Genomic DNA, 24,405 nt, shown 5'->3' on the forward strand with positions numbered 1-24,405 from the left:
CGTCTACAAGGGGAGCTGCTTAGAAGAATTTGAAGATCACTCAACTATGAATGTTCTTGATTTATTCTAAAATTAGGATCCTCAATATTCTTATTTTCCAAGGATCAAATCTCTTGGGTTGTCTTCTCTGCTTGAAGAGCTAAACGGCTATATTTTGAAGAATATAAATAGAGGCTCAAAAGACGAATGAAAATATATTTTCGTCTCAACCTTGTCAAGTTCTTTGCTCTACTTTTCATAAGCATTGTATTTTTTGAGTGATTTACTGTGTAAACAAAAAAGAGAGGAGAGATAATATATAGTTGGTGAGGCATTGTATCAAAAGATTAGGAGAGTTTAAGTGTAGACGTATGAGCTCCATTCAAACAAATCATTGTAACAAAAATAATTATAAAGAGCTGCAGGGAACACCCTTGCAATCCAAGGGGACTGGATTAAGATCTATATTGGATCCAAACTGATATAAAACATCTATTATAATTTACTTTTATCACTTTAAATTCTGCACTTTTCTTAAGTTACTTTCACTTATAAGCTATAGTCGACTACTGGTGTCAGGAAGTCGACTAACCAAACGAAAAATTCACAATCCCCCCCCCCCCCCCCTCGGTCTTGCACTTTAATCTAACTTTTCTTTAATTCCTCAATTTGTGCTACTCATTATTAAGCTCTGCATTTTCATGGTGTTCAATGTATTACATGCTGATCTTACATAATCTTTGCTCTTCAGGAAGAAACAATGAAGGAATTTAATTAAAAAAAAGGGTATTAATTCGTTCATTGTGTCTATTCACTAAATGCATCATGGTAGAACTTCATTTCTATTAGGATCATATCTAATAACCCATCTCCAAGTAGAGTTGGATCATATATATATTGCAAGGGCTCAAATATAAGCAGGGAAACTACTTAATTATAAGAAACAATACAATATTATTGAAGATACAGCTTTTATAGTACAATTCAGACTCAACAAGAGTTCAAACGTAAGCTACATAATGTAGCCTAAAGTATAAGAAACAAGATCTTCACATAAAATATAATATATATGGTGAAAATTAACGAGGTTCATTTTTTCATTCCAGTGGCGTTTTTAACGGCATCAACTGCTCCTAGTGTTGTGGTCTTCACTTGGTCCCCCATCTAAATCAATATCATCAAAACAGAAAAGATCATTTTTACTAGCAAATAAATTTTAGAAGAATGAGAATTAATGCAATGGATTATATATATATATATATATATATATATATATATATATATATATATATGAAGAATGAGAATTAATGCAATGGATTATAATATATATATATATATATATGACCAGTTTATATATGTAGGTTCAATAGAATCCATTGATTCAACCCCTTTTTGTCTTAACTCGTTGACCTAGATTCTCTAATTATCTAATTAAAATTTGATCATGTCTGATCGATAATACGAATAATCATGAATGTTCGAACCTTTCCCACGGTTTTCTTAGTAGATTGCGCAACATTCCCAACGTTGTCCATCAACTGACTAACCTTTTCCTGATGCATAACAATAGATTAAGTACTATCTATGATATAAAAAGTAGTAGCAAAAATCATTTTAGCCCTTAATTACGTACGTCGATTTCACGAGAGAACACTTTATCTTTTTTGTTTTGTTTTGTTTTTGTTTTATGAACCACGTTCACAATTGAATCTACTGACACAACTAATTCAAATTTGTGCCAAATAGGTCCACGTTGAGAGATGTAAAATATTCCTTACCAAGATATTATCTTTTATGACAACTCAAACATAAAGTTTTAGTTGAGGATGAGGGATCTTAACTATCCTACCACACACCTTAATAGCTAAATTAACATATAACATGCAGAAGATCGGATTTCTTATGTCAAAGCATTAAAATGCTAAAGGTGATCAATGGCAGGGTTGATTCAACATATAAAGAAGTAAATATATGAAGAAGCCAAGAGGATTCTACATATAACTACTATATATACGCAAAGATTAATTTTCATGTTATATGTACAGTATAATTTTTTTGACGAAATGTGTTCAGCCCCCTGCGGTACCCTAACTTTGCCCATAAAGGTGATTACTTAGCTTCTAACTCGTTAGGAGGAAATTTATAAAAACTAAGATCGGGACCATCATCCTGTTTACTAGAAGTTAAAGAAAAAGAGAAATTGCATTAGCAATGCAGACCTGGGCTTGTCCCTGGGCTTTTCCAATGTGGTGGCTTGCCTTCGAAGTATCCATAATTTGCTTTTGAACTTAGTATAATAGTTTACAATTGCTTTGAATTTCTTATGGATGTGCGTAATTGTCTTACAAAGACACTATATTTATATATCCATAAGGTCATCCAATGCCGAATTCTGTAAATATAAATTGTGAAGGCATATATGTGGTAACACATAGTCTTGGCCACAAGAGTAGTTGAGAAACAGTATACCGACATACATGAGACGAGTACATTTATGGGATTTAACTTATTATGCGATATTTTACAGAAAATAACAAAAATAGTATCTTATCTTTGGTAGTAGGTTCAAAATAGTCCCTCAAGTTTTTGCTTCTTTAAGTTTTCTAAAGGTGAACATTTTATATCAAACTCTAGTAGTTAATTTTAACCAGAACTATGAAAATTGAAAATATCTAAGGAACTTTCATTTGAAAGTATAGTTTTTGTAGTTTATGTTATTTTTTTTTTATCTATTTCAAGAGTTCGTTGCAATTTGTGTTATTCTTGGCCTATTTTTTTGTCTCGTCTAATTTTTTATGTTACGGTTTCTGAAATTTTGACGGAAATTTCTGGTGGTTTTGGTTTAGTATTTTTCTAGAGTTTCAATTAAATTTAACAATAAGAATTTGGTAAATATCTTATGGAGACCAAAAGTTTCGTTTTTGGCTAACTTAAAGGACTAAAACTGCTCATGTGATACTTAAAGGACTATTTTAAACCTACTGCCAAAGATAAGGGACCATTTTTTATCATTTAATTATCTCTATAGTTTATTTATATTTAAATCTTAGTTGGTATTTAAATATCTCATTCAAGTATAGATAAAGAGATGGTTGAACGTCGGCACATGTTAAATAATATAAAGATATTTTGTACAATTAGTATAGTTTAATTTTTTACCCTCCCGTCATTGTTATATCGTTTTCTCTTGTTTAAATATTTTACTAGGTCCAGTTTTAATATTTGCTTTCTAATTCTGGTTTTAGGTTGATTTCATCAGAGCACATAGAAATTTTAAAAAAGCAATTTTAAGATATCCATTTTGTTTTTATTTCAAAATAAAGAGTTAAACATTCTAAAAAAATATGCTTTTAATTTTTTTTAATAATTAGTTTTATATATTTCTTAGTGACAGTTAACTTAATTATAACTATTTAATTTTCTCATTTTAGTCTAAAAATAATTAGTTAATACACCCTCTGTCCCATTTTATATAAGGGCGTTTGACCGGGCACAGAGTTTTTGAAATAAATGAAGGCTTTTGAAACTTGTGGTTTAAAACAAACCATAGATATTGATATGTCATGACATGTTTTGATGATTTGACAAACCTTACTCAAAGAACCAGAATACTACTATGTATCTCGAGGTCTGAGTCTCAGGGGGAACAAATGAGGTATCTGGGTAAGGGATCTGGTCCTTAGGGGGAATACAAAGGATGTCGCTTTGTCATTATCAAAAAAGGGGAAATTGATAAGGAATGATATGTTTTGATGACATGACAAACCCTAAGGAACCAGATACAATTAGGTTCATCTTTCTGAACTTAGTTAACCTTATGACATCTCATATGCTGCTTGTCTAACATGCTCCTTGAAGGAACAGATGCCTGCAGGAATTGCTTATATATGAGAGACCAGCTATGTTGATTCAGAAGGACCAGATGGGATTAGGTCTCCAGCCTGCTCAGCCAACAATAAAGTTGTAGAGCTACAGTGTATCCAGTACTTACAACATGTTCGAAGAATAGAAGAGGAACCAGGTTCCTCCAGATAAAGGTTCTAGTCACTGAAGTTGAAAATCCAAATCCACAGCTGTAAAGTGAGCAGCTGAAAAGTACAATGCGGTGTACATGCGCCACACTTTCATCAAGGCCGACCGATTAATGGTCCAGATCTCATGAGTGGTCATCTCTACTCTCTCTCTCTCTCTCTCTCTCTCTCTCTCTCTGTGCATATAAAGACATCCAAGAGAAGACTCATTCATGCACAATCCGAAAACGGCTCCATCCAAAGTGCAAGTATCTCCACCTTTCAAGGTGTTCCTCAAGAACAGAAACACAACAACCCAAAGGACCAGGCCCAGAACTGAAGATGTTTTAGGTCCTTAGGTTGTTGAGTCTTTGTTCTTTTGTGCTTAAACTGTAAACCTACTCTTCCATGAAAAGAAGTTGTTTGTAGGTGTCCAAAATTCTCAAAGTTGCTTCCACAAGCTCTTGAGTGGTACACTAGGCTGGAGTTAGCTTAGTTGTATTTAGTGTATAGCTAGAGTTAGTCACTGTGGTGAATTCTCAAAGGGTGCCTTTGAGTGACACACTAGGCTGGGGTAAGTCTAGGTGTATTAGTGTGCTTGGCTAAGGGTAGTCAAGGGTGAGAGTTGCATAAGCGTTATTGTAAGGGTGATGGATTATGGAGTTAATTCCTAGCTTACGATAGAGTTGTAACCTGAGTTGCTCGGTTAGTGGAGTTGAAATCCTACAGGGGTAGGTCGTGATTTTTAATCCCTTGAGCAAGGAGTTTTCCAAGTAAAAATCTTGTGTTGATTCTCATACTGCATTGCATAAGGGAACTGGTACACAACCAGGTCCCTCATATACTATTTGGTGAGCGCACGACCTACAACAGAAATTTTGTGTGGCTAGAAATCATTTCTTTTTTTTTTTATTAAAATGGGGAGGGGATTACAAGGTGGGGAATCGAACTCTCACCAACAAGGTGAAAGATCATGTAGTCAACCAACTGAGCTACTAAGCCTCTGTTTGGATGGTCGTTACCCATCGTTTCATAATGTACAATATGATATTATATAGTATAGTATTGTACTGTATTAATGAATACAATATTTGGATGGACTGTATCGTTTGTTATGGTTTAATAACATTTTGATTATTTGGTTTGACTATATGATATTGCATAATAACATGTAAGTTTACTAAAATACCTTAATCCTTATATATATATATAAAACTAAGATAAAGGATAAAATAGGAACTTTAAAAAATAAGTAGGTGGTGGGTGGGGGTGGTCATTGGGTGGGTGGTGTGGTGTGGGTTGTGGGGGTAGTGGTGTGGTAGGGTGGGGGTGAGTGGTTGTGGGGTGGGGTGGGGTGCGTGGGGGTGGGATAGTGGGTTGGTGGGGGTGGGATAGTGGGCTGGTGGGGGGTGGGTGGTAGTGAGGGTGGTGGGTGGTAGGGTGAGTGGGAGGTGGGGTGAGTTTGGGTGTGATGGAGGAGGGTGGATAGGGTGGGAATGTAATGGGGAAATGAAATACGTAACCACACAAAAACCATCAAATTGGTGGTTACAAAAATTAGACTTTTTCATGGTTATATAACCACGAGATTATAATAGGTTTACAATACCATACAACATAATTTTAAAAACAATGAAAACAAACATGGTTCCATAGAAAACAATACAATAATGAACCAGAGGAAACAACCATCCAAACAGGGAGTAAGATTCCTTCCAGAAATCATTTCATTAAGAGTAAAAATGTAAATTAGAGTTGAATTATACGAAATATAGAAAGGTATCATTTTTTCTAACTGAAAGAAAAGAGCGTCACATAAATTATGACAGAATGAGTAAAAAATCAGAAAAGAGAACCAATGTATCTTTAACACTTGGCAAAATTCCTTACTTATCATCGTAACAAACTTTCAAATGGAGTACTGTTTTTGGTACATCCGTACATGTAACGAACTGTGAATACACACACGACACGACACTCTTCACAGAATTGACAGCATTTGACATACACAGACACATCACACTCTCACAAGTCACAATACCAATTTCTCTCCACTCAGTTCCCACACATCATTCTCACTTTTTCATTTTCATAGCGTGGACGCTATAAGTTTGGATTTAAATTCATAAGAAATTTGGGTCTTAGAAATTATTTTTTGAGTGGGTGTGTGAGAATTTGTTGGAAACATATGGACCAGACTCTATTAATATTTGAGGAAGATGGAGGTGATTTGGTCTAGTTAGGGTCAATATTCAGAGTTGAATAACGTCATTGTGATCACTACCTTCTTTATGGCAGATTGGTTCCTTCATGCCGCGTTGGTTTTAAGGATTTCTAAAATATGAGTACACCACTAAAAAAAAGAAGGAAAAAATATATTAAGTGAGAATTGATCCCTAGTCATCCGTATAAAAAATTCAACAATTTACTAAGTGCGGACTATTTAAATTTATAAGTATTTGGATCCGTATATTATTGTACTAATTTTTTAAAATATATACATAAAATATCTAGTTTTATGGAGAGACTATGTGTTCACGTGCCCCAAATTTATACATTTGTGAATCTAACTTTGCTTTAGTTCCTCGGCTTGTGGTACTTATTTTTAATTTATGCATTTTCATGATTTACAATGTATTGCATGTTTTGCTACTTAATCTTTGCTCTATTGAGGTAGAGGAATTTTTAAAAAACTGTATTAATCATATTTTTGAGAACTCGTCTACAAATGGAGTTGGATCATATGTATACTGCAAGTGCTCAAATGCAAGTAGGCAAACAACTTAATTATAAGAAGCATTATTACAACATTATTAAAGCACAACTTCTATAATATAATTCAGACTTAACAAGAGTTCAAACCTAAGCAACATAGTGGACGTAGCCTAAAGGAGAAGAAAGAAGATCTTCATAAACTATAATAATATGCTAGAAATTAATCTGGTTTATTTGTTCATGCCAGTGGCATTTTTAACCGCATCAGCTGCTCCTTGTGCTGTGGCCTTCACTTGCTGCCCCATCTAAATCAGTTTCACCAAAATAGAAAAGATCATTTATTACTAGTAAACAAAGTTTAGAAGAAAGAGAATTATTGCAATGGTGGCTAATAATATAGGACCCGTCTGTCCATTGATTTCAATTCGTTGACCTAGATCCTCTAATTAGAATTAAAATCTGATCATGTCTGATCGATACAATGAATGATTAAGAATGTTCGAACCTCTTGCACTGTTTGTTTGGCAGATTGCGCAGCATTCCCAGCTTGCTCCATCAATTGACTACCCTTTTCCTAATGCATCACAACATCACAAGTGTTATCTATGATTTGGAAAGTAATAGCCAACATCATTCTTAGATACGTAGGCAGCACAAAAGAACATTTGATTTTTTTTCTTTTTTCTTTTTTGTTTTATGAGTTTGGTATACAAATCTACAGACACAACTAATTTAAGAATAGGACCACTTAACCATCTTACCACACACCTTAATAGTAGCCGAAGTAACATATCAAATGTAGAAGATTAGACGAGCTTTTTTTAATTTATTAAAGCAAGAAAAATGCTAAAGGTGATCAGTAGCGGAGCCAAAAAGTTTACTGAGGGGATTCAAAAAGTTTCAGCTATAGATGTAGCCTCGCCGATACTACTAATCTTCTTGCTATCTAATAGAAAAATCCCATCAGAATAGATAGTATAAAGACGTAAACATAGAAAGAAGTCAATTTTTTCTTAACAACTAGGATTACTATATATATTTGAAAAATGAATTTTAACTTTATATATATAGTGTAATTAATGAAGGGGATTCAAATGAATTCCTTGTGGTACCCTTACTCCGCCTGAGAGTGATTATTTAGCTTCTAACTCGTTTGGAAGGAAACTTATAAAACTAAGATTGGGACCATCATATATATTACTAGAAGTTAAAGAAAAGAGAAATCGCATGAGCAATGCAGACCTGGGCTTGGCCTTTTGTTTCACCAACTTGGTAGCTCATTTTCTGAGAATTATCCATAATTTGCTTTTGAACTTGGAATAATAGTGGCAAAATTATTTACTGAAACTATTTTAGATCTTACAATTAATTCTTATGAAGGTGTGTAGTAAGAAATTCTGTATTTATAGATCTTTAAGCTCATCCAATGCTGACTTCTATAAATCTTGATTGTATGGTAAATGGTAAAACACATTTTTTGCCACAAGAGTAGGACAAGGTTGAGAAACAGTCAGTCACACACATGAGATGAGTACATTTATAGGATTTAACTTATAGAGAGATTTTATGTGATTCATTAATAGTATTTTAAATCTTAATTATTATTTATAATATCAGATTTAAGTGGTAGACAAAGAGATGGTTGAACGCCGGCATATGTATTGAAAACTAGTTTCATGAGGCACGGACTTACTCTAAAATATAAAAGTAGACATTTTAATTAAAGAAATATAATTTGTGTTACACTTTTTTATTTTATGATAATTAAAATTTGAAAAAAAATTCAAATATATAAGAGCAAAACATTATTTCATTTCTTTAACATTTTAACTTTCATTGTTGATGAAATTATTTAATTCAAATCAGATGAGGAGTCAGGATTTGAAGTTTATGGATTCTGAGTTCTAATCTTTTTAAGTTATTGATAAGCTCAAGTGTATTCGTGTTTTGATAATTGTCAAACTGATTCAAAACCAGATGGAGACCTGGTCTGTGATCAGTTCTCTGTGCACCTTGCACGGTAAGCAGAGACAGTTGTAAAGCCGAGCTACTCACATTTTGCACAAGTGAGCGGCTTGAAGGCGCCCACTTTAGGTCAAATATTGAATGAGTGGTCTCTATCCATCCCACATGCTTCCCACTATATATACAACATGTTGCAACATATTGTGTATCACTTGGAAAACCTAAAAATCACTCAAAAGGTGCAGCCGTCACAAGACACTCCAAGTGTTCAACAAAGCTAGTCATAAACTGAAGGATCTGCTCCAAACATCGAAAGATGCTTTATTCTCTTAGTTTGCATTAAGCTTTGTTTATGTGCTTTAACTTGTAAACCTGATCTTCTCTTATGAGAAGCTGTTGTTGGTATTTCAAATTCTTAGTAGTTGTTAGGCAGTTTACTTGTCAATCTATTAAGTGGTACCCTTGGCTAGTGTGTAGTCTAAGGTGTATTAGTTGGGTTGGCTAGAGGTAGTTAACCTTAGTGGTCATTGGCTAGAGTTAGTCAAGTGGAGGTGTTTGCAATCGGTGTATTGCAAAGGTTGAGGGACTACAGGAGTTAGTTCCTAGGTTGCTACTATTGTAAGGGTTGAGGGATTATGGGAGTTAGTTCCTAGCTTACAATAGATTGTAATCTGAAGTTGCTCGTGTAGTGGAGTTAAAATCCTACTGGGGTAGATCGTGATTTTTAATCCCTTGAGCAAGGAGTTTTCCACGATAAAATCTTGTCTTCTTGACTTACTGCATTGCATAAGGGAACTGGTACACAACCAGATCCCTCATATACTGTTTGGTGAACGCACAGCCTGCAACAAGTGGTATCAGAGCAGGTGTTTTCTTAAAGGTTAACACCTAGAAAGAATATGTAAAATAGCTACTCCACCCAATACAAAAGAAGGTCAATCTTTCATTAGGCCACCCATATTTAACGAAAAATACTATGGGTGGTGCATGACTAGAATGCCGACTTCATCATGGCTGAAAACTCAGAACTATGGGAGATCATCTGTGATGGTCCATATTCCAGTACACATAGGTGAAGGTGGTATAAAAACCACTGCCAAAACAAGGAAATAATACAACAATGCTGACAGGAAAGCAGTGGAGAAAAGTTATAATGCCAAGAAGATCCTTGTGTGTGGAATAGGACCGATCGAGCCTCGCCGTGCTCGAAATGTAAAGAGATCCGGGTAGCTCTTCAACCGCCTACGAAGGAACAACACAGTGAAGAACTCCAAGATTGACATACGTTCACTACGAGTATGAAATGTTTAAAATGAAAGAGGGAGAATCTATTCATAATATGCACACTAGATTCACCTCTATTATAAATGAGCTTCATTCTCTGGGAGAAGTCATCACAACCACCAAATTGGTAAGAAAGTTGCTGGGTGTGTTACCTGACTCCTGGGATAACTAGGTAAATTCCATCTCCGAAGCCAAAGATCTCAAGTTGACTGTCGATGAGCTCATCGTAAACCTTAAGACATATGAGATGAATATGTCTATGAAGAAAGAAGAAAAGAATGAAATCAAAAAGGAAAGGAGCCTAGACCTCAAAGCGGCTAGGGAAGACTCTAGTGAATCAGAGTTGGCATATCTCACTCGGAGATTCCATAAATTGATTTGGAAAAATGGTGGAATCCAGAGGATGGAAAGCTTCAGCAAGAATCTCAAAGGAAATGAATATTCTTGCCATAGGTGGGGAAGACCCGATCACTTTGCTAAAGATTGCCCTCTAAACAAGCAGGACAGTTATGACAGAACTGCAAGAAGGAACTAGTTTCCTGATACAAAGTTCAGAAGAAAGGAAGCTGCCAATGCTATGATAAAACAAGCACTTGTTGCGTTAAGGGACTCTTCCAGTGAGTCTGAAGAAGATGATGAAAAAGGGAACACATCAATGGTAGTTGTAGAAAATGAAGCCTTTAAGTATGAGTCAATTTTTGCACTCATGGTAAAACCAGACTCAGATGATTGAAATGAGAGTAATGAAGACGCAGAGGTAAATCTTCTTGAGGTAAAGAAGAACCTGAAAGCCTACTCTCAGAATAAACTCAGGTTGCTATCAGGCATGCTAATTGATGCATATCATGACCTTATTGCTAGGAAAGGTGCACTCTTTAATAAAATCAGTGACTCTGAACTCGAAAGTGTTACACCTTTGAGATTACGGACTTGTTGCATTGTGAGTGGACTAACGTGAGCTTAAGGTGAACATGAAGTCCTTATGAGATTAAGGGAAGAATTTGATGACTTTAAAATGCGCATCATAATATTTTGAAGCCATATGAATAACTGAAACTAAGTTCGTTGAAGGAAGTGGAAGGTAAGTCATGTTTGGAAAGGTTTTCGTTATAATTGAGCTAATATTTATTTAGTAATGTCTTGAGGAGGGGATATGGGGCCTCTTGTGTGGTTAATGAAGTGTTAATAAGGTTCCATTAGGATTAGAGGTTGAACGAATCGACGAGAGAAGCTTTCAGAAAACTGGGGGTTGTACGACCACTTATACGGACCGTATAAGTTATACGGCCCGTATAAGTTATACGGCCCGTATAAATGGTCCGTATAACCATTCGAGAGGGGTAAATCTTTGGTGTGATTATACGGTCCGTTTATACGGACCGTATAAGTTATACGGACCGTATAAGTGGCCGTATAATCGGTCGGGTCAGTTTCTTTTTCTTTTATATATAGACGACCCTTGTTTCTATTTTTCATTTCCCAATTCTCCCAAACCCTTGAGAGCGCTAGAACCTTCTCATACATCTATTGGACCAAACCCAAGAGAAATCAAAGATCAAGAGGCAAGAATCAGGATATCCATGTGTTGGAAGACTCACTAGGGTTAGTAGACTTCAAGAATTTCTTTGGTATTGAAGCTAGGGTTTTCATACAAGTTGGTAACTTGATCCAAAGCTCATTCCTATGAGATAAAAGGTTAGTTTTCATCTCTATTTCATGTTTTTAAGCATGTTGGTTGTTGAATGACTTGTGTGAGGGAAGAAAGTAGAAAATAGAGCTCAAAGGTAGAATTTATGATATTTTGAGTAGTAAACTAACTGGAGTCATGATTCTTAGTATGCTATGGATATAATCTTGTTATGAAGGGTGTTAATGATGACAAGGAAGTGTTGAATGCAAGTATGCAAAGGGTTGGGGTAGAGTTGTTGATATAAGTAGAATATGAGAATGAATTTTGAGACTTGATGGAATATGACTACTTGATTATGATATTGTGGATGTTATTGTAGTAATTTGGGAGTTACTTTTCCATATGGTGGAAGTCGATGAAATAGGAGAAATGCTGCCCAATTTTCGTTAACTCATGAATTATTCTAGTTTGAATTTAAGAGTGTCCTTAGAACTTAACCTTGGTGTGAATCCTTTTAAATGTAGATTCCTCAAGCTTTGGCAGTGAACGTTATGTAGTTAGGACGACATAAAGGTATGTGAGGCTAACCCTTTTTTCTTAAGGCATGATCCCATTGATGTATACCTTCATGTGAAATCCATAGTATCTTCCATGATGATTCATTCCTAGAATTACTAAATCTCATGATTTTGATATTTTGACGATACCATTGGTCTCATCCTATGATAGTTGATCCTCTAAGGAAGGATATAATGAAAATGATGATGATGATGATGATGATGAGGACATGTATGTACTCCTATATATATATATATATATATATATATATATATATATATATATATATATATATATATATATATATATATATATTTATACATCAAAGTATGACTATTAAGAACACCGAGCTTATATGGCCGGGTAAGATATCTATCGTGCGCACACCACCGGCGGGTACGGATAACACTGAGCCTTGGTAGGGCCAGGTATGTATAACACCGAATGTCATGGTGGGGTATGTAAGACACCGAACCTCTATGGTCGGGTATGATACTACTATATATATAAGTGTATTTAATGGAAGGTTCCCATTAGATAAAGAGTAAGTGAACATGATGAACGTCGCTAGAGGTATAAATGGCTATATCATCCCATGACTCTTCTTTCTTATGTTTTCGTTCATGCTTCTATTGTGTTATTGATTATGTCATACATACTCAGTACATTATCTGTACTGACGTCCTTTTGTTTGTGGACGCTGCGTCATAACCGCAGGTGGACAGGGAGATAGACTTGATCCTTAGGCTGCTTATTTAGAGACTGTTTAGAGGAGCTCTACTTGATTCGGAGTTGCAGCTGTTGGTACTATTATTTTGTGTATATATGGGCATGGCGGGGCCTTTTCCCGTCTATATGATGTTACACACTCTTTCTAGAGGCTCGTAGACAGTTCTGTATAGCTAGATGTCTCCTAGCCTTGTCGGCTCATATTTTTTTATATCATTTTGTCAGCCTCGTCGGCTTATGTATATGTATGTGGCATGTTTTTTTATGTTGATATAAAAGTGCTTTAGCCCAATAGAAATGGTATTACTAATGCGTAGAGATTGTTAGCAGGCCATGTGGCTCACCTAAATATGATTGTGAAAGTATGATGAGAGGTGCCCGGTGGGTTAGCTCCGGGTGCCCATCATAGCCCTCCGGTTGGGTCGTGACAAAAGTGGTATCAGAGCAGTTCCGTCCTAGGGTACGAGCCGTGTCCAGTAGAGTCTTGTTTATGGGTGTGTTGCAAGCCACACTTATAAACAGGAGGCTGCGGGCATTTTTAGGAATGAATGACCTTCTTTCTTTGTAGATCGTGCGATAGAGCCATGATGTAGGATTTCTCTTTCTTTAACCGTGCATTATGTATTTCAAAAATGCCTGTAAAGAGGAAAGCTATGGCAGCCCAAAAGGGCGAGACAGTGGGCAAAAGCGGGCTGAAAGAGCACCGCCAACGGGTATAAAGGAAGGTGAGTCCTAGAATAAGGTTCAATCTCAGTCCTCTCACTCGTTGCCTATTTCTGAGGAGCATGAGGGAGTCTCAGCCCCAGCTCCTCCACCAGAGGTTTTGGGCCAAGAGATGAAAGAGGCCATTTAACTGTTGACTCAATTGGTTGCCGCACAGGCCCAGCGACAGTGTATGGGTCATGGTGATAGGGAGGTTAGTGCAAGAGCCCGTGACTTTATTAGCTTGAACCCTCCGGAATCCTTCGGGTCAAAGCCAGGTGAGGACCCTCAAAACTTTATTGATGGAATGTTGAGGAAACTTCGGTTAATGCATGCTTCCGACGTTGAATTGATGGAGTTAGCATCATATAGATTGCGGGATGTAGCGGTTCATTGGTATACGGTTTGGTTGTTTTCTTGGGGAGTCAATGCACCTCCCTCGGTATGACAAGAATTTGTTGATGCTTTCCTACGATATTACTTGCCCCCAGAAGTTCGACAGGCTAGAGCCGATAAGTTCTTGAATCTTAGGCAAGGAAGTATGAGTGCCTTAGAGTATAGTCTCCGCTTCAATTCTTTGGCTAGGTATGCTCCGGCTGTGGTAGCAGATATAGGTGATCGAGTGCACTGGTTTGTGAGCACCTCCCCCGATATGACAAGAATTTGTTGATGCTTTCCTACGACATTACTTGCCCCCAGAAGTTCGGCAGGCTAGAGCCAATAAGTTCTTAAATCTTAGGCAAGGAAGTATGAGTGCCTTAGAGTATAGTCTCCGCTTCAATTCTTTGGCTAGGTATGCTCCGGCTGTGGTAGCAGATATGGGTGATCGAGTGCCTTTGGTTTGCGAGTGGCTTAGGGCCACATTTGATGGATAAGTGCTTGACTGGGTCCCTTCAGGACAATATGAATATTTCTCGCATTCAAGCCCATGCCAGAATTTGGAGGAAAGCCAACAACCGCAAAGAGGTGAGCGTAGAGGTTATAACAAGAGGGCTAGATCTTCGGATCCGACTAGTGAGTTTAGAGGAGGGAAAAGACAACAATTTTCTAGGCATTCAAGACATTCCATGACTAGTGCGCCTCCATAGTTTACGGGCTAGAGATTTGATAGGTCTACTCACTCCGGGCCGAGTCAGAGATTTAGAGCTTCAGGTTCTCATTTTAGAGGCGACTCGGGTCAGGCAAGGCCACCCATGCCACGATGCTCTCAGTGTGGGAAGTCACATTGGGGCTAGTGATGATTAGGTTCAGATGTTTGCTATACATGCGGTCAACCAGGCCATATCATGCTTGACTGCCCCTCGATTGGTGGTAGGGGTAGGATCCAGCCTTCAGGGTCGGCAGCTGAGTCTTCATCATCTATACGCCCTCCGGGGCAAGGTTTGGTGCGCCCGGTCGGCCCGTGGTAGAGGTAGAGGAGGAGCTCCCAGGTCTAGTAATCCTCAGTACCGTATTTATGCTTTGGCTGGACGACAGGATCTTGAGTCCTCTCCTGATGTTGTTACAGGTATATTATCGGTATTTTCTCTTGACGTATATGCATTGATAGATCCAGGCTTCACATTGTCATATGTTACTCCATATATTGCGGGTCGATTTGGGGTCAAATCAGAGTCAATCCAACCTTTCGAGGTATCGACACCCGTTGGTGAACCAGTGATAGCTAGTTGAGTATATAAAAATTGTGTAGTTTTGATTTATGATAATCGTACTATGGTTGATTTACATGAGTTGAAAATGGTGGACTTTGATGTTATTATGGGTATGGATTGGTTGGCTTCTTCCTATGCCAATGTTGATTGTAGAACGAAAATGGTTCATTTCCAGTTTCCAGGAGAACCAGTTTTGGAATGGAAAGGAAATACAACGTCCTCGAGGGATAGGTTTATTTCCTATCTCAAGGCCAGGAAAATGATTACTAAAGGCTGTATTTATCATTTAGTCCGGGTTCAAGATATAGAAGCTGAATCGCCAACTCTTCAGTCTATCCCGTAGTGAATGAGTTTCCAGATGTATTCTCGGATAAGCTTCCAGGCCTTCCCCCAGAGCGGGAGATTGATTTTGCTATTGATGTGCTATCGGATACCATGCTCATATATATTCCTCCTTATAGAATGGCTCCCGCAGAGTTGAAAGAATTGAAGGAGCAATTGAAGGACTTGCTTGAAAAAAACTTTATTAGGCCTAGTTCTTCCCCGTGGGGAGCACCCGTGTTATTTGTGAGGAAGAAAGATGGCTCCTTGCGAATGTGCATTGACTACAGGCAACTGAATAAGGTAACGATCAAAAATACATATCCGCTTACGAGGATTGATGATTTATTTGATCAATTGCAAGGTGCCAAATGGTTTTCAAAGATAGACTTGAGATCCGGGTATCATCAGGTGAGAGCTAGAGAGGAAGATACTCCTAAGACGACCTTTAGAACAAGACATGGTCATTTCGAATTTCGAGTAATGTCATTTGGCCTAACTAATGCACCGGCAGTACTCATGGACTTGATGAACAATGTGTTCAGGCCTTTCTTAGATTTATTTGTGATTGTGTTCATTGACAATATCCTGGTATATTCTTGGTCCGAGGCAGAACATGCGGATCATTTACGTACCGTTCTTAGAGTTCTTCAAACTCGAGAGTTATTTGCAAAATCTTCAAAGTGTGAATTTTGGTTGAATTCGGTGACCTTTTTGGGGCATATTATTTCGGTCGATGGTATTCGGGTAGATACCCAAAAGATTAAGGTTGTGAAGACTTGGCCAAGGCCTACAAAACCTACGAAGGTTCGTAGTTTTCTGGGCTTAGCAGGTTACTACAGAAGATTTGTAGAAGGTTTTTCTTCTACTTCGTGCCACTAATTAAGCTAACTCAGAAAGTAGCTAAATTTCAATGGACGGATGCCTGTGAATGCAACTTTCAGGAGTTAAAGAATAGATTAACTTCTGCCCCAGTCCTGACACTTCCAGAAGAATCGGAAGGCTATGTTGTCTATTGTTATGCTTCGAGCATAGGGTTAGGGTGTGTGTTGATGCAGCATGGTAAGGTAATTGCTTATGCTTCAAGGTAGTTGCGAAAACATGAGAAAAATTATCAGACTAATGATCTTGATTTAGCTGCGGTGATTCATGCATTGAAGTTATGGAGACATTATTTGCATGGTGTCCATGTGGATATCTATACGGATCACAAGACCTTTCAGTATATTTTCAAACGTAAAAGAATTGAATTTACGGCAGAGGCGATGGCTGGTGTTATTGAAAGATTATGACGTTAACATTCTGTATCACCCCGGGAAGGCGAACGTTGTGGCTGACGCTCTTAGCCGTAGATCTATGAGAAGTTTATATGATGTTCAGCCAGAGAAAAGAGAGTTAGCTCTTGAACTCCAGCAACTAGCTAGCTGAGGAGTTCGAGTAGTGGACTCAGGAAATGTGGAAGCTACCATTCAGAATTCAGCTGTCTCGTCACTAGTAGTTGAGGTGAAAGAGTGCCAGTATGAGGATCCCATGCTAGTTTATTACAGAAATACACTTCATGTAAGAAGAAATCATCCTTTGAAATTTTTGGAGATGGAGTTCCCCGATGTCGAGGCAGGTTGTGTGTTCCTGAAGTTGCAGGATTACGCCATCAAATATTAATAGAAGCCCATTATTCCTGTTATTCCGTTCACCTCGGAGCAACAAAAATGTATCATGACCTTAAATCCATTTATTGGTGGAATGGGATGAAGAGAGACATAGCGGAATTCGTGGCTCAATGTCCTAATTGTCAGCAAGTGAAAATTGAGCATCAAAAGCCCGGTGGATTGTTGCAAGCTATGGAAATTCCAACTTGGAAATGGGAAGTGATTAATATGGACTTCATTGCAGGCTTGCCTCGTTCTAGACATAAATATGATTCTATATGGGTAATTGTGGATAGACTTACGAAGTCAGCTCATTTCCTACCAGTCAGAACTACATATGTAGCCGAAGATTATGCAAAGCTTTATGTCAAAGAGATAGTGCAACTCCATGGTGTTCCAGTATCTATTATTTCCGATAGAGAGACACAGTTTACAACCAATTTCTGTAAATCTTATCAAGAAGGTTTGGGGACTCAGGTAAGTCTTAGTACAGCGTTTTATCCACAGACTGATGGATAAGCTGAGCGTACCATCCAGACTCTCGAGGATATGTTACGGGCATGTGTGTTGGATTTTGGAGGTAGTTGGGATGATCACTTACCGCTTATTGAATTTTCTTATAACAACAGTTATCATTCTAGCATCCAAATGGCTCCGTATGAGGCTTTATATGGGCGCAAGTGCAGATCGCCAATTGGGTGGTTTGAAGTAGGGGAAACTAAATTGATAGGGCCAGACTTGGTCCAGCAAGCTATAGAGAAGGTCAAGCTTATACAGGATCGATTATTAACAACTCAGAGTCGTCAGAAATCCTATGCAGATAACCGTCGAAGGGACTTAGAGTTCCAAGTGAAAAATTGGGTATTCTTGAAGGTGTCACCAATGAAGGGCGTCATGAGATTTGAAAAAAAGGGCAAGCTTAGTCCTCGGTATATTGGACCTTATGAGATTGTATGTAAGGTAATCCGAGTGGCTTATGAATTAAATCTACCTTTGGATTTGGAGTCAGTCCATTCGGTTTTCCATGTATCGATGCTTCGAAAGTGCATTAGAGATCCTTCCAGAGTTGTACTGGTAGATAATTTTCAAGTCACTGAGCAGTTATCTTACGAAGCAGTTCCGATTGCCATTCTAGATAGGTAAGTACGAAGACTCAGAACCAAAGATGTAGCTTCAGTTAAAGTCCTATGGAGAAATAATAATAGAGAGGAAATGACTTGGGAAGCAGAGGAAGATACGAAGTTCAGGTACCCACATTTATTTCCACCTCCAGAGGAGACTCAGGCAATTACGCCATTGTCCTCAGGTATGTAATGCTTTCCTTGATTGTGTGTGGACATGGTTGTTGATGTTGTTGTTATAGCCCTGTGAGGCGATATATTTTGAGCTGCTGTGACAGGATGGTAGTGCCATATTACAGGGGAAACTCTGGCGAAATTTTTGTAGAATTCCAAAAAATCTAACATTCGAGGACGAATGTTTCTAAGGGGGAAGAATGTTACACCTCTGAGATTAGGGACTTGTTGCATTGTGAGTGGACTAACACGAGCTTAAGGTGAACATGAAGTCCTTATGAGATTAAGGGAAGAATTTGATGACTTTCAAGTGCGCATCATAATATTTTGAAGCCATATAAATAAGTGAAACTAAGTTCGTTGAAGGAAGTGGAAGGTAAGTCATGTTTGGAAAGGTTTTCGCTATAATTAAGCTAATATTTATTTAGTAATGTCTTGAGGAGGGGATATGGGGCCTCTTGTGTGGTTAATGAAGTGTTAATAAGGTTCCATTAGGATTAGAGGTTGAACGAATCGACGAGAGAAGCTTTCGGAAAACTGTGGGTTGTACGACCATTTATACGGACCGTATAAGTTATACGGCCAATATAAATGGTCCGTATAACCATTCCTGAGAGGGATAAATCTTTGGTGGGATTATACGATCCATTTATACGAACCTTATAAGTATATGGACCGTATAAGTGGCCATATAATCGGTCGGGTCAGTTTTTTTTCTTTTATATATGGACGACCCTTGTTTCTATTTTTCATTTCCCACTTCTCCCAAACCTTTGAGAGCTCTAGAACCTTCTCATACATATATTGGACCAAAACCAAGAGAACTCAAAGATCAAGAGGCAAGAATCAAGATATCCATGTGTCGGAAGACTCACTAGGGTTACTAGACTTTAAGAATTTCATTGGTATTGAAGCTAGGGTTTTCATACAAGTTGGTAACTTGATCCAAAGCTCATTCCTATGAGATAAAAGGTTAGTTTTCATCTCTATTTCATGTTTTTAAGCATATTGGTTGTTGAATGACTTGGGTGAGGGAAGAAAGTAGAAAATGGAGCTCAAATGTAGAATTTATGATATTTTGAGTAGTAAACTAACTTGAGTCATGATTCTTAGTATGCTCTGAATATAATCTTGTTATGAAGGGTGTTAATGATGACAAGGAAGTGTTGTATGCAATTGTACAAAGGGTTGGGGTAGAGTTGTTGATATAAGTAAAATATGAGAATGAATTTTGAGACTTAATAGAATATGACTACTTGATTATGATATTGTGGATGTTATTATAGTAATTTGGGAGTTGTTTTGCCATATGGCGGAAGTCGATGAAATAGGGGAAATGCTACCTAATTTTCGTTAACTCATGAATTATTCTAGTTTGAATTTAAGAGTGTCCTTAGAACTTAACCTTGGTGTGAATCCTTTTAAATGTAGATTCCTCAAGCTTTGGCGGTGAACGTTAAGTAGTTAGGACGACATAAAGGTATGTGAGGCTAACCCTTCTTTCTTAAGGCATGATCCCATTGATGTATACCTTCATGTGAAATCTATAGTATCTTCCATGATGATTTCATTCCTAGAATCACTAAATCTTATGATTTTGATATTCTGACGATACCATTGGTCTCATCTTATGATAGTTGATCCTCTAAGGAAGGATATAATGAAAATAATGATGATGATGTTGAGGACACGTATGTACTCCTATGTATAACACCGAATGTCATGGTGGGGGTATGTAAGACACCGAACCTCTATGGTCGGGTATGATACTACTATATATATAAGTGTATTTAATGGAAGGTTCCCATTAGATAAATGGTAAGTGAACATGATGAACGTCGCTAGAGGTATAAATGGCTATATCATCCCATGACTCTTCTTTCTTATGTTGTCGTTCATGCTTCTATTGTGTTATTGATTATGTAATACATACTCAGTGCATTATCTGTACTGACGTCCTTTTTTTTTTTGTGGACGCTGCATCATGCCCGCAGGTGGACAGGGAGATAGACTTGACCCTTAGGCTGCTTATTCAGAGATTGTTTAGAGGAGCTCCACTTGATTCGGAGCTGCAGCTGTTGGTACTATTCTTTTGTGTATATATGGGCATGGCGGGGCCCTTTCCCGTCTATATGATGTTGCACACTCTTTCTAAAGGCTCGTCGACAGTTGTGTATAGCTAGATGTCTCTTAGCCTTGTTGGTTCATATTTTTGTATATCATTTGGTCAACCTCGTCGGCTTATGTATATGTATGTGGGCATGTTTATTGATGTTGATATAAAAGTGCTTTAGCCTAATGGAAATGGTATTACTGATGCGTAGAGATTGTTAGCAGGCCATGTAGCTCACCTAGATATGATTGTGAAAGTATGATGAGAGGTGCCCGGTGGGTTACTTTGAGTGCCCGTCATGGCCCTCCGGTTGGGTCGTGACAGAAAGAGGCAAGATATTGGTGTCAATTGGAGAGATGAGGGAACAAGTTGATGAGACTAATCAACTGAATATTATGCTGGAAAGGGAATTGAAAAAGGATACAAAGGCGCATCTTAAAGGAAAGGGCGAAGCCAGTAGAGCTCACTTTGGAACTAGAAGATAAACTCAAAAAGGCAAAATTGAGTCTCATTACTGAGATTGAGAGAAGCAAGCAGTTAAAGGAAGACTTGAATAGAATCAAGTTGTATCTTGACAGATATCTCAAGTGGACATGGTCATAAGTGGTTTTTTGAAAGAGAAGACCCCCTACAATCCCCACAACAAAAATGTTCCACCACTGAAAATTGCTTGTGCACCCATTGTGGACGAGCAGGTCACTACAAGGAGTCTTGCAAAGCAAAAATCAAATCGGTTAAGAGAAACAGAGAATGTATCGCAAGGAAAGTAAGTTTGGGTACAAAGAAAACTGGTTCTCAAAAGAAAGGACCTCAGAAGGAGAAAGAGAATGTGCTGCCTGTTTGGGCAAAAAGGAACCTGATCCGTCCCTTATATAATTATAAGGGACCAAAGCTGGTTTAGGTTCCTAAATCCAAACACTGACATCTTGTGTAGGCTGAGGGAAGAAAGAAGAAAGGAAATAGTTAATTAATCTTCTGAGTTAACTTGAGAAGTCTCTCCTAAAAGCCTTCACGACAGGATGTGTCTTTGTCATGGAAAGGACATATCTCAATACCAGAAGCTGCAGTTCAAAATTCAATCACTATAAGGGAAGCAAGAAGGAAGATAAGCAAGAGAAAAAAGCAGAGTGTGAAAATGCTGGGTCAAAAGGCGGATGTGACAGAAAAGGAGGTATGCACACATAAGAAGTACAGTATAGAACATGAACAAGTTCAAGTTTTCAAAATTGCTGCTCAGCACTGTCAAGATTGTCCAGAGACCCGGTCTCCCTGCGACTCAGGTTAGTAGTTCTTTCAGCACTTCAATTCTAAACAAATACCCCTTCTCTTATATCCACTCTGAACGGTCATCTCTGACCCTTAACAACAACTACAGGCTCTCTCGTTTGTTCACAATCAATCTCTCGTTCTTACATAACGCCTTCTCTGGTTCACATCACTTCACATCTCTTTCCCACTGCTAAATACTGCCTAGTGTGACATACTAATATCTAACCAAAGCAAAATGGTTCCACTGTCACCATTCTCATAGGATCCAACCTTCTCAGACTAAAATACCAGCGACTCCGTTTCTCTTGGAGGCGGTAATCACAGAACCTGGGGGAAGTCCACATCTCTATCCGAGTTGTTCTACTCAAGTCAACAATACTACTCTATTAATAGTGATGAAAATTCATACCTATCAACATCAAACTTATCCCTTTGGAAACAGAAAGTTCTTTTTGGAATGATGATTGATACAAGCCTGGGGGAGGAGACTGGCATGAAAGAATTGAAGGAAATGTTGGAATTTCAAAATAGGACTCATCTTTTTACTCCACCGGCTCCTTGCGTATACGAAACTGAAGTGGATGAATTGTATGCAAACCTATGTCACCTTGATAATAGCACATTGGCTCTAATAGTAAATGTGACTGATTTTGTTTTGAATGAATCAATGCTGGCAAAAATTCTAGGAGTACTTGAATTAGGTATGAATGTATGAATCTAGTATAAAGGTGATATTTTAGCTATACGAATCTATTTGGGATGAACTCGGGTGATAAACAGTCGTTTTGAAGTCAAACCAAAAAGTGAAGTTCTTAAGGCCTTCTAAATTCGTCTAAGTCTAGGACAGTCTGTACTTATGGCCTGTTTTCGGGTACTTGCGTTAGGAATTTGTGAAAACTTCCTTCTTGAAAGTTGTAGCCCTTTGAAATACCTTTCCAACGGTATATTATGGGGGTCAAGGGGACATCTGTACAAAAAGTTATGGCCATTTTACTGAAGGATTACAGTGCAGTCCGTTCACCGATCATGTTATACGAACTTGTTATACGGCCCATATAATTTTATACGGACCGTATAACTCGTCCGTACTTTATGACGCTCCAAATCGACGTTCTGTTCAGCCATGATAAAATATGGTCATATTATACGGACCGTATAACTTTATACGGACCGTATAATATGTCCATATAACTTCCGCCTCACTTTTGTATAAATTCAAGCCTTGAGTTCTTTTATTTCATTATTCACAATTCCAAGCCCTAGCAACAATCCAAAACATCAAGGTAAGTCAATCCAAACCCTTCCAACTCAATTCTAACATATACTCTAATAATCTAAGCAAGAAATCATTGTTCCTAATCTAGGGTTTTCAAGAAAACCCATCTCAAGGTTCAAGAATCAAGATTTAGGAAATCTTCTCCAAAATTCAAGTCTTTAATTCAAGATTTTGGAGCAATTAAGGTATGTAGAACTTCCATCCACATGTGGCGTTCTTCCCCATGCTCCGTTTCTTGATATCCATGAAGTTCAAATCCCAGGCATTAAACCCAACATATTGGTAGCCCGTATTTATGTATTTATGTATATGAATTTTGTATCTATATTCGTTATTGTATTCCTAATCTTCCATTACGGTTATTAGGAACCCTAGCTTAATCCATGAATCATGAATTCTTCCTCATGTGTTCTCATTATGTTTATATGAAATTTTATGATTTTATCTAGCAAGTTACAAGCATGTTTTCAAGTCAATTATATATATAATTATGAACTATTGTTATTACTCATGAATCAAGAACATGTTTGCAAGACTTTGACAAGTTATCTCATGAAACCATATTACAAGATATTTCATGAAACCATGTTACAAGTTATTTCGTGAAATCATGATTCAAGTTATGATTACAAGTTATTTCACGAAAATCATGGGCTTCTTAGCCAACTATATCATGTTCATATTTTTGGGATTGCTTAGTTAACCGAGAAGGCTCAGATAGCCCGAAACTACGTAGCCACCGTAGGATAAGGGTTGTCAGCAAGGAGGCAACACCTTCATTATGCAGTTTGGATCCTTACATGCTTATTATTACTTAAATCTCATATCCCTGGCAAGGTGTGAGTGTTCTGCTGGTAGGACGCAAGTACCAGATCATGTTGTCGGTTATACTATAGCATTCCCCACGTTACAAGCAGTTTTATATACATGTATTTCCATTGATTTACTGTTTTCAGACTTTACTCACGTTTCATACTCATGTTCAAGTTACATTCAGTTTCAGTTCATGTCCTATACCTATGTTGTGCCATGTTCTTCATTTCAGCAGGTTTTACATACTAGTACTATTCACCATGTACTAACGTCCCTTTTGCCGGGGCCTGCACTTCACGGTGCAGATACCGATTTTCAGGAGCATACACCTGCGCAGTAGGATCACCTCAGTTATCAGCTTATTGGTGAGCCCCACTCCTCTCGGGGTTCAACATGGAGTCTGCATTAGTATTCAGTTTATGGTAGTCCAGGGCCATGTCCTGGT

At 37.8% G+C, this 24,405-nt stretch overlaps 1 protein-coding gene and 1 long non-coding RNA gene across 2 annotated transcripts; both read right to left on the minus strand.

Annotated features, from left to right (window-relative positions):
- Nucleotides 1-833: 833 nt before the first annotated feature.
- Nucleotides 834-1,951, minus strand: LOC132036742 (uncharacterized). The gene is made up of 2 exons (XR_009409655.1): nt 1,464-1,951; nt 834-1,143 (listed from the first exon to the last, which is right to left on the minus strand). It is a non-coding gene; the product is annotated as an uncharacterized LOC132036742 (long non-coding RNA).
- A 4,809-nt stretch (nt 1,952-6,760) lies between these two features.
- Nucleotides 6,761-8,103, minus strand: LOC132036741 (stress-induced protein KIN1-like). Its single transcript, XM_059427124.1, has 3 exons — nt 7,947-8,103; nt 7,210-7,278; nt 6,761-7,009 (listed from the first exon to the last, which is right to left on the minus strand). The coding sequence occupies exons 1-3, from the start codon at nt 8,001-8,003 to the stop codon at nt 6,935-6,937; spliced, it is 201 nt and encodes a 66-aa protein (XP_059283107.1). The 5' UTR covers nt 8,004-8,103; the 3' UTR covers nt 6,761-6,934.
- Nucleotides 8,104-24,405: the final 16,302 nt, after the last annotated feature.

Source organism: Lycium ferocissimum, chromosome 11 (assembly GCF_029784015.1).
Source record: "Lycium ferocissimum isolate CSIRO_LF1 chromosome 11, AGI_CSIRO_Lferr_CH_V1, whole genome shotgun sequence".
Lineage (NCBI taxonomy): Eukaryota > Viridiplantae > Streptophyta > Magnoliopsida > Solanales > Solanaceae > Lycium > Lycium ferocissimum.

Bases quoted from the DNA above. Each gene is read 5' to 3' on its own strand.
- LOC132036741 (XM_059427124.1), bottom strand. From the start codon at position 8,003: ATGGATAATTCTCAGAAAATGAGCTACCAAGTTGGTGAAACAAAAGGC. The intron at 7,279-7,946 runs GTCTGCATTGCT...GTGATGCATTAG, and splicing joins AAACAAAAGGCCAAGCCCAG to GAAAAGGGTAGTCAATTGAT. The intron at 7,010-7,209 runs GTTCGAACATTC...AAACTGATTTAG, and splicing joins CCAAACAAACAGTGCAAGAG to ATGGGGCAGCAAGTGAAGGC.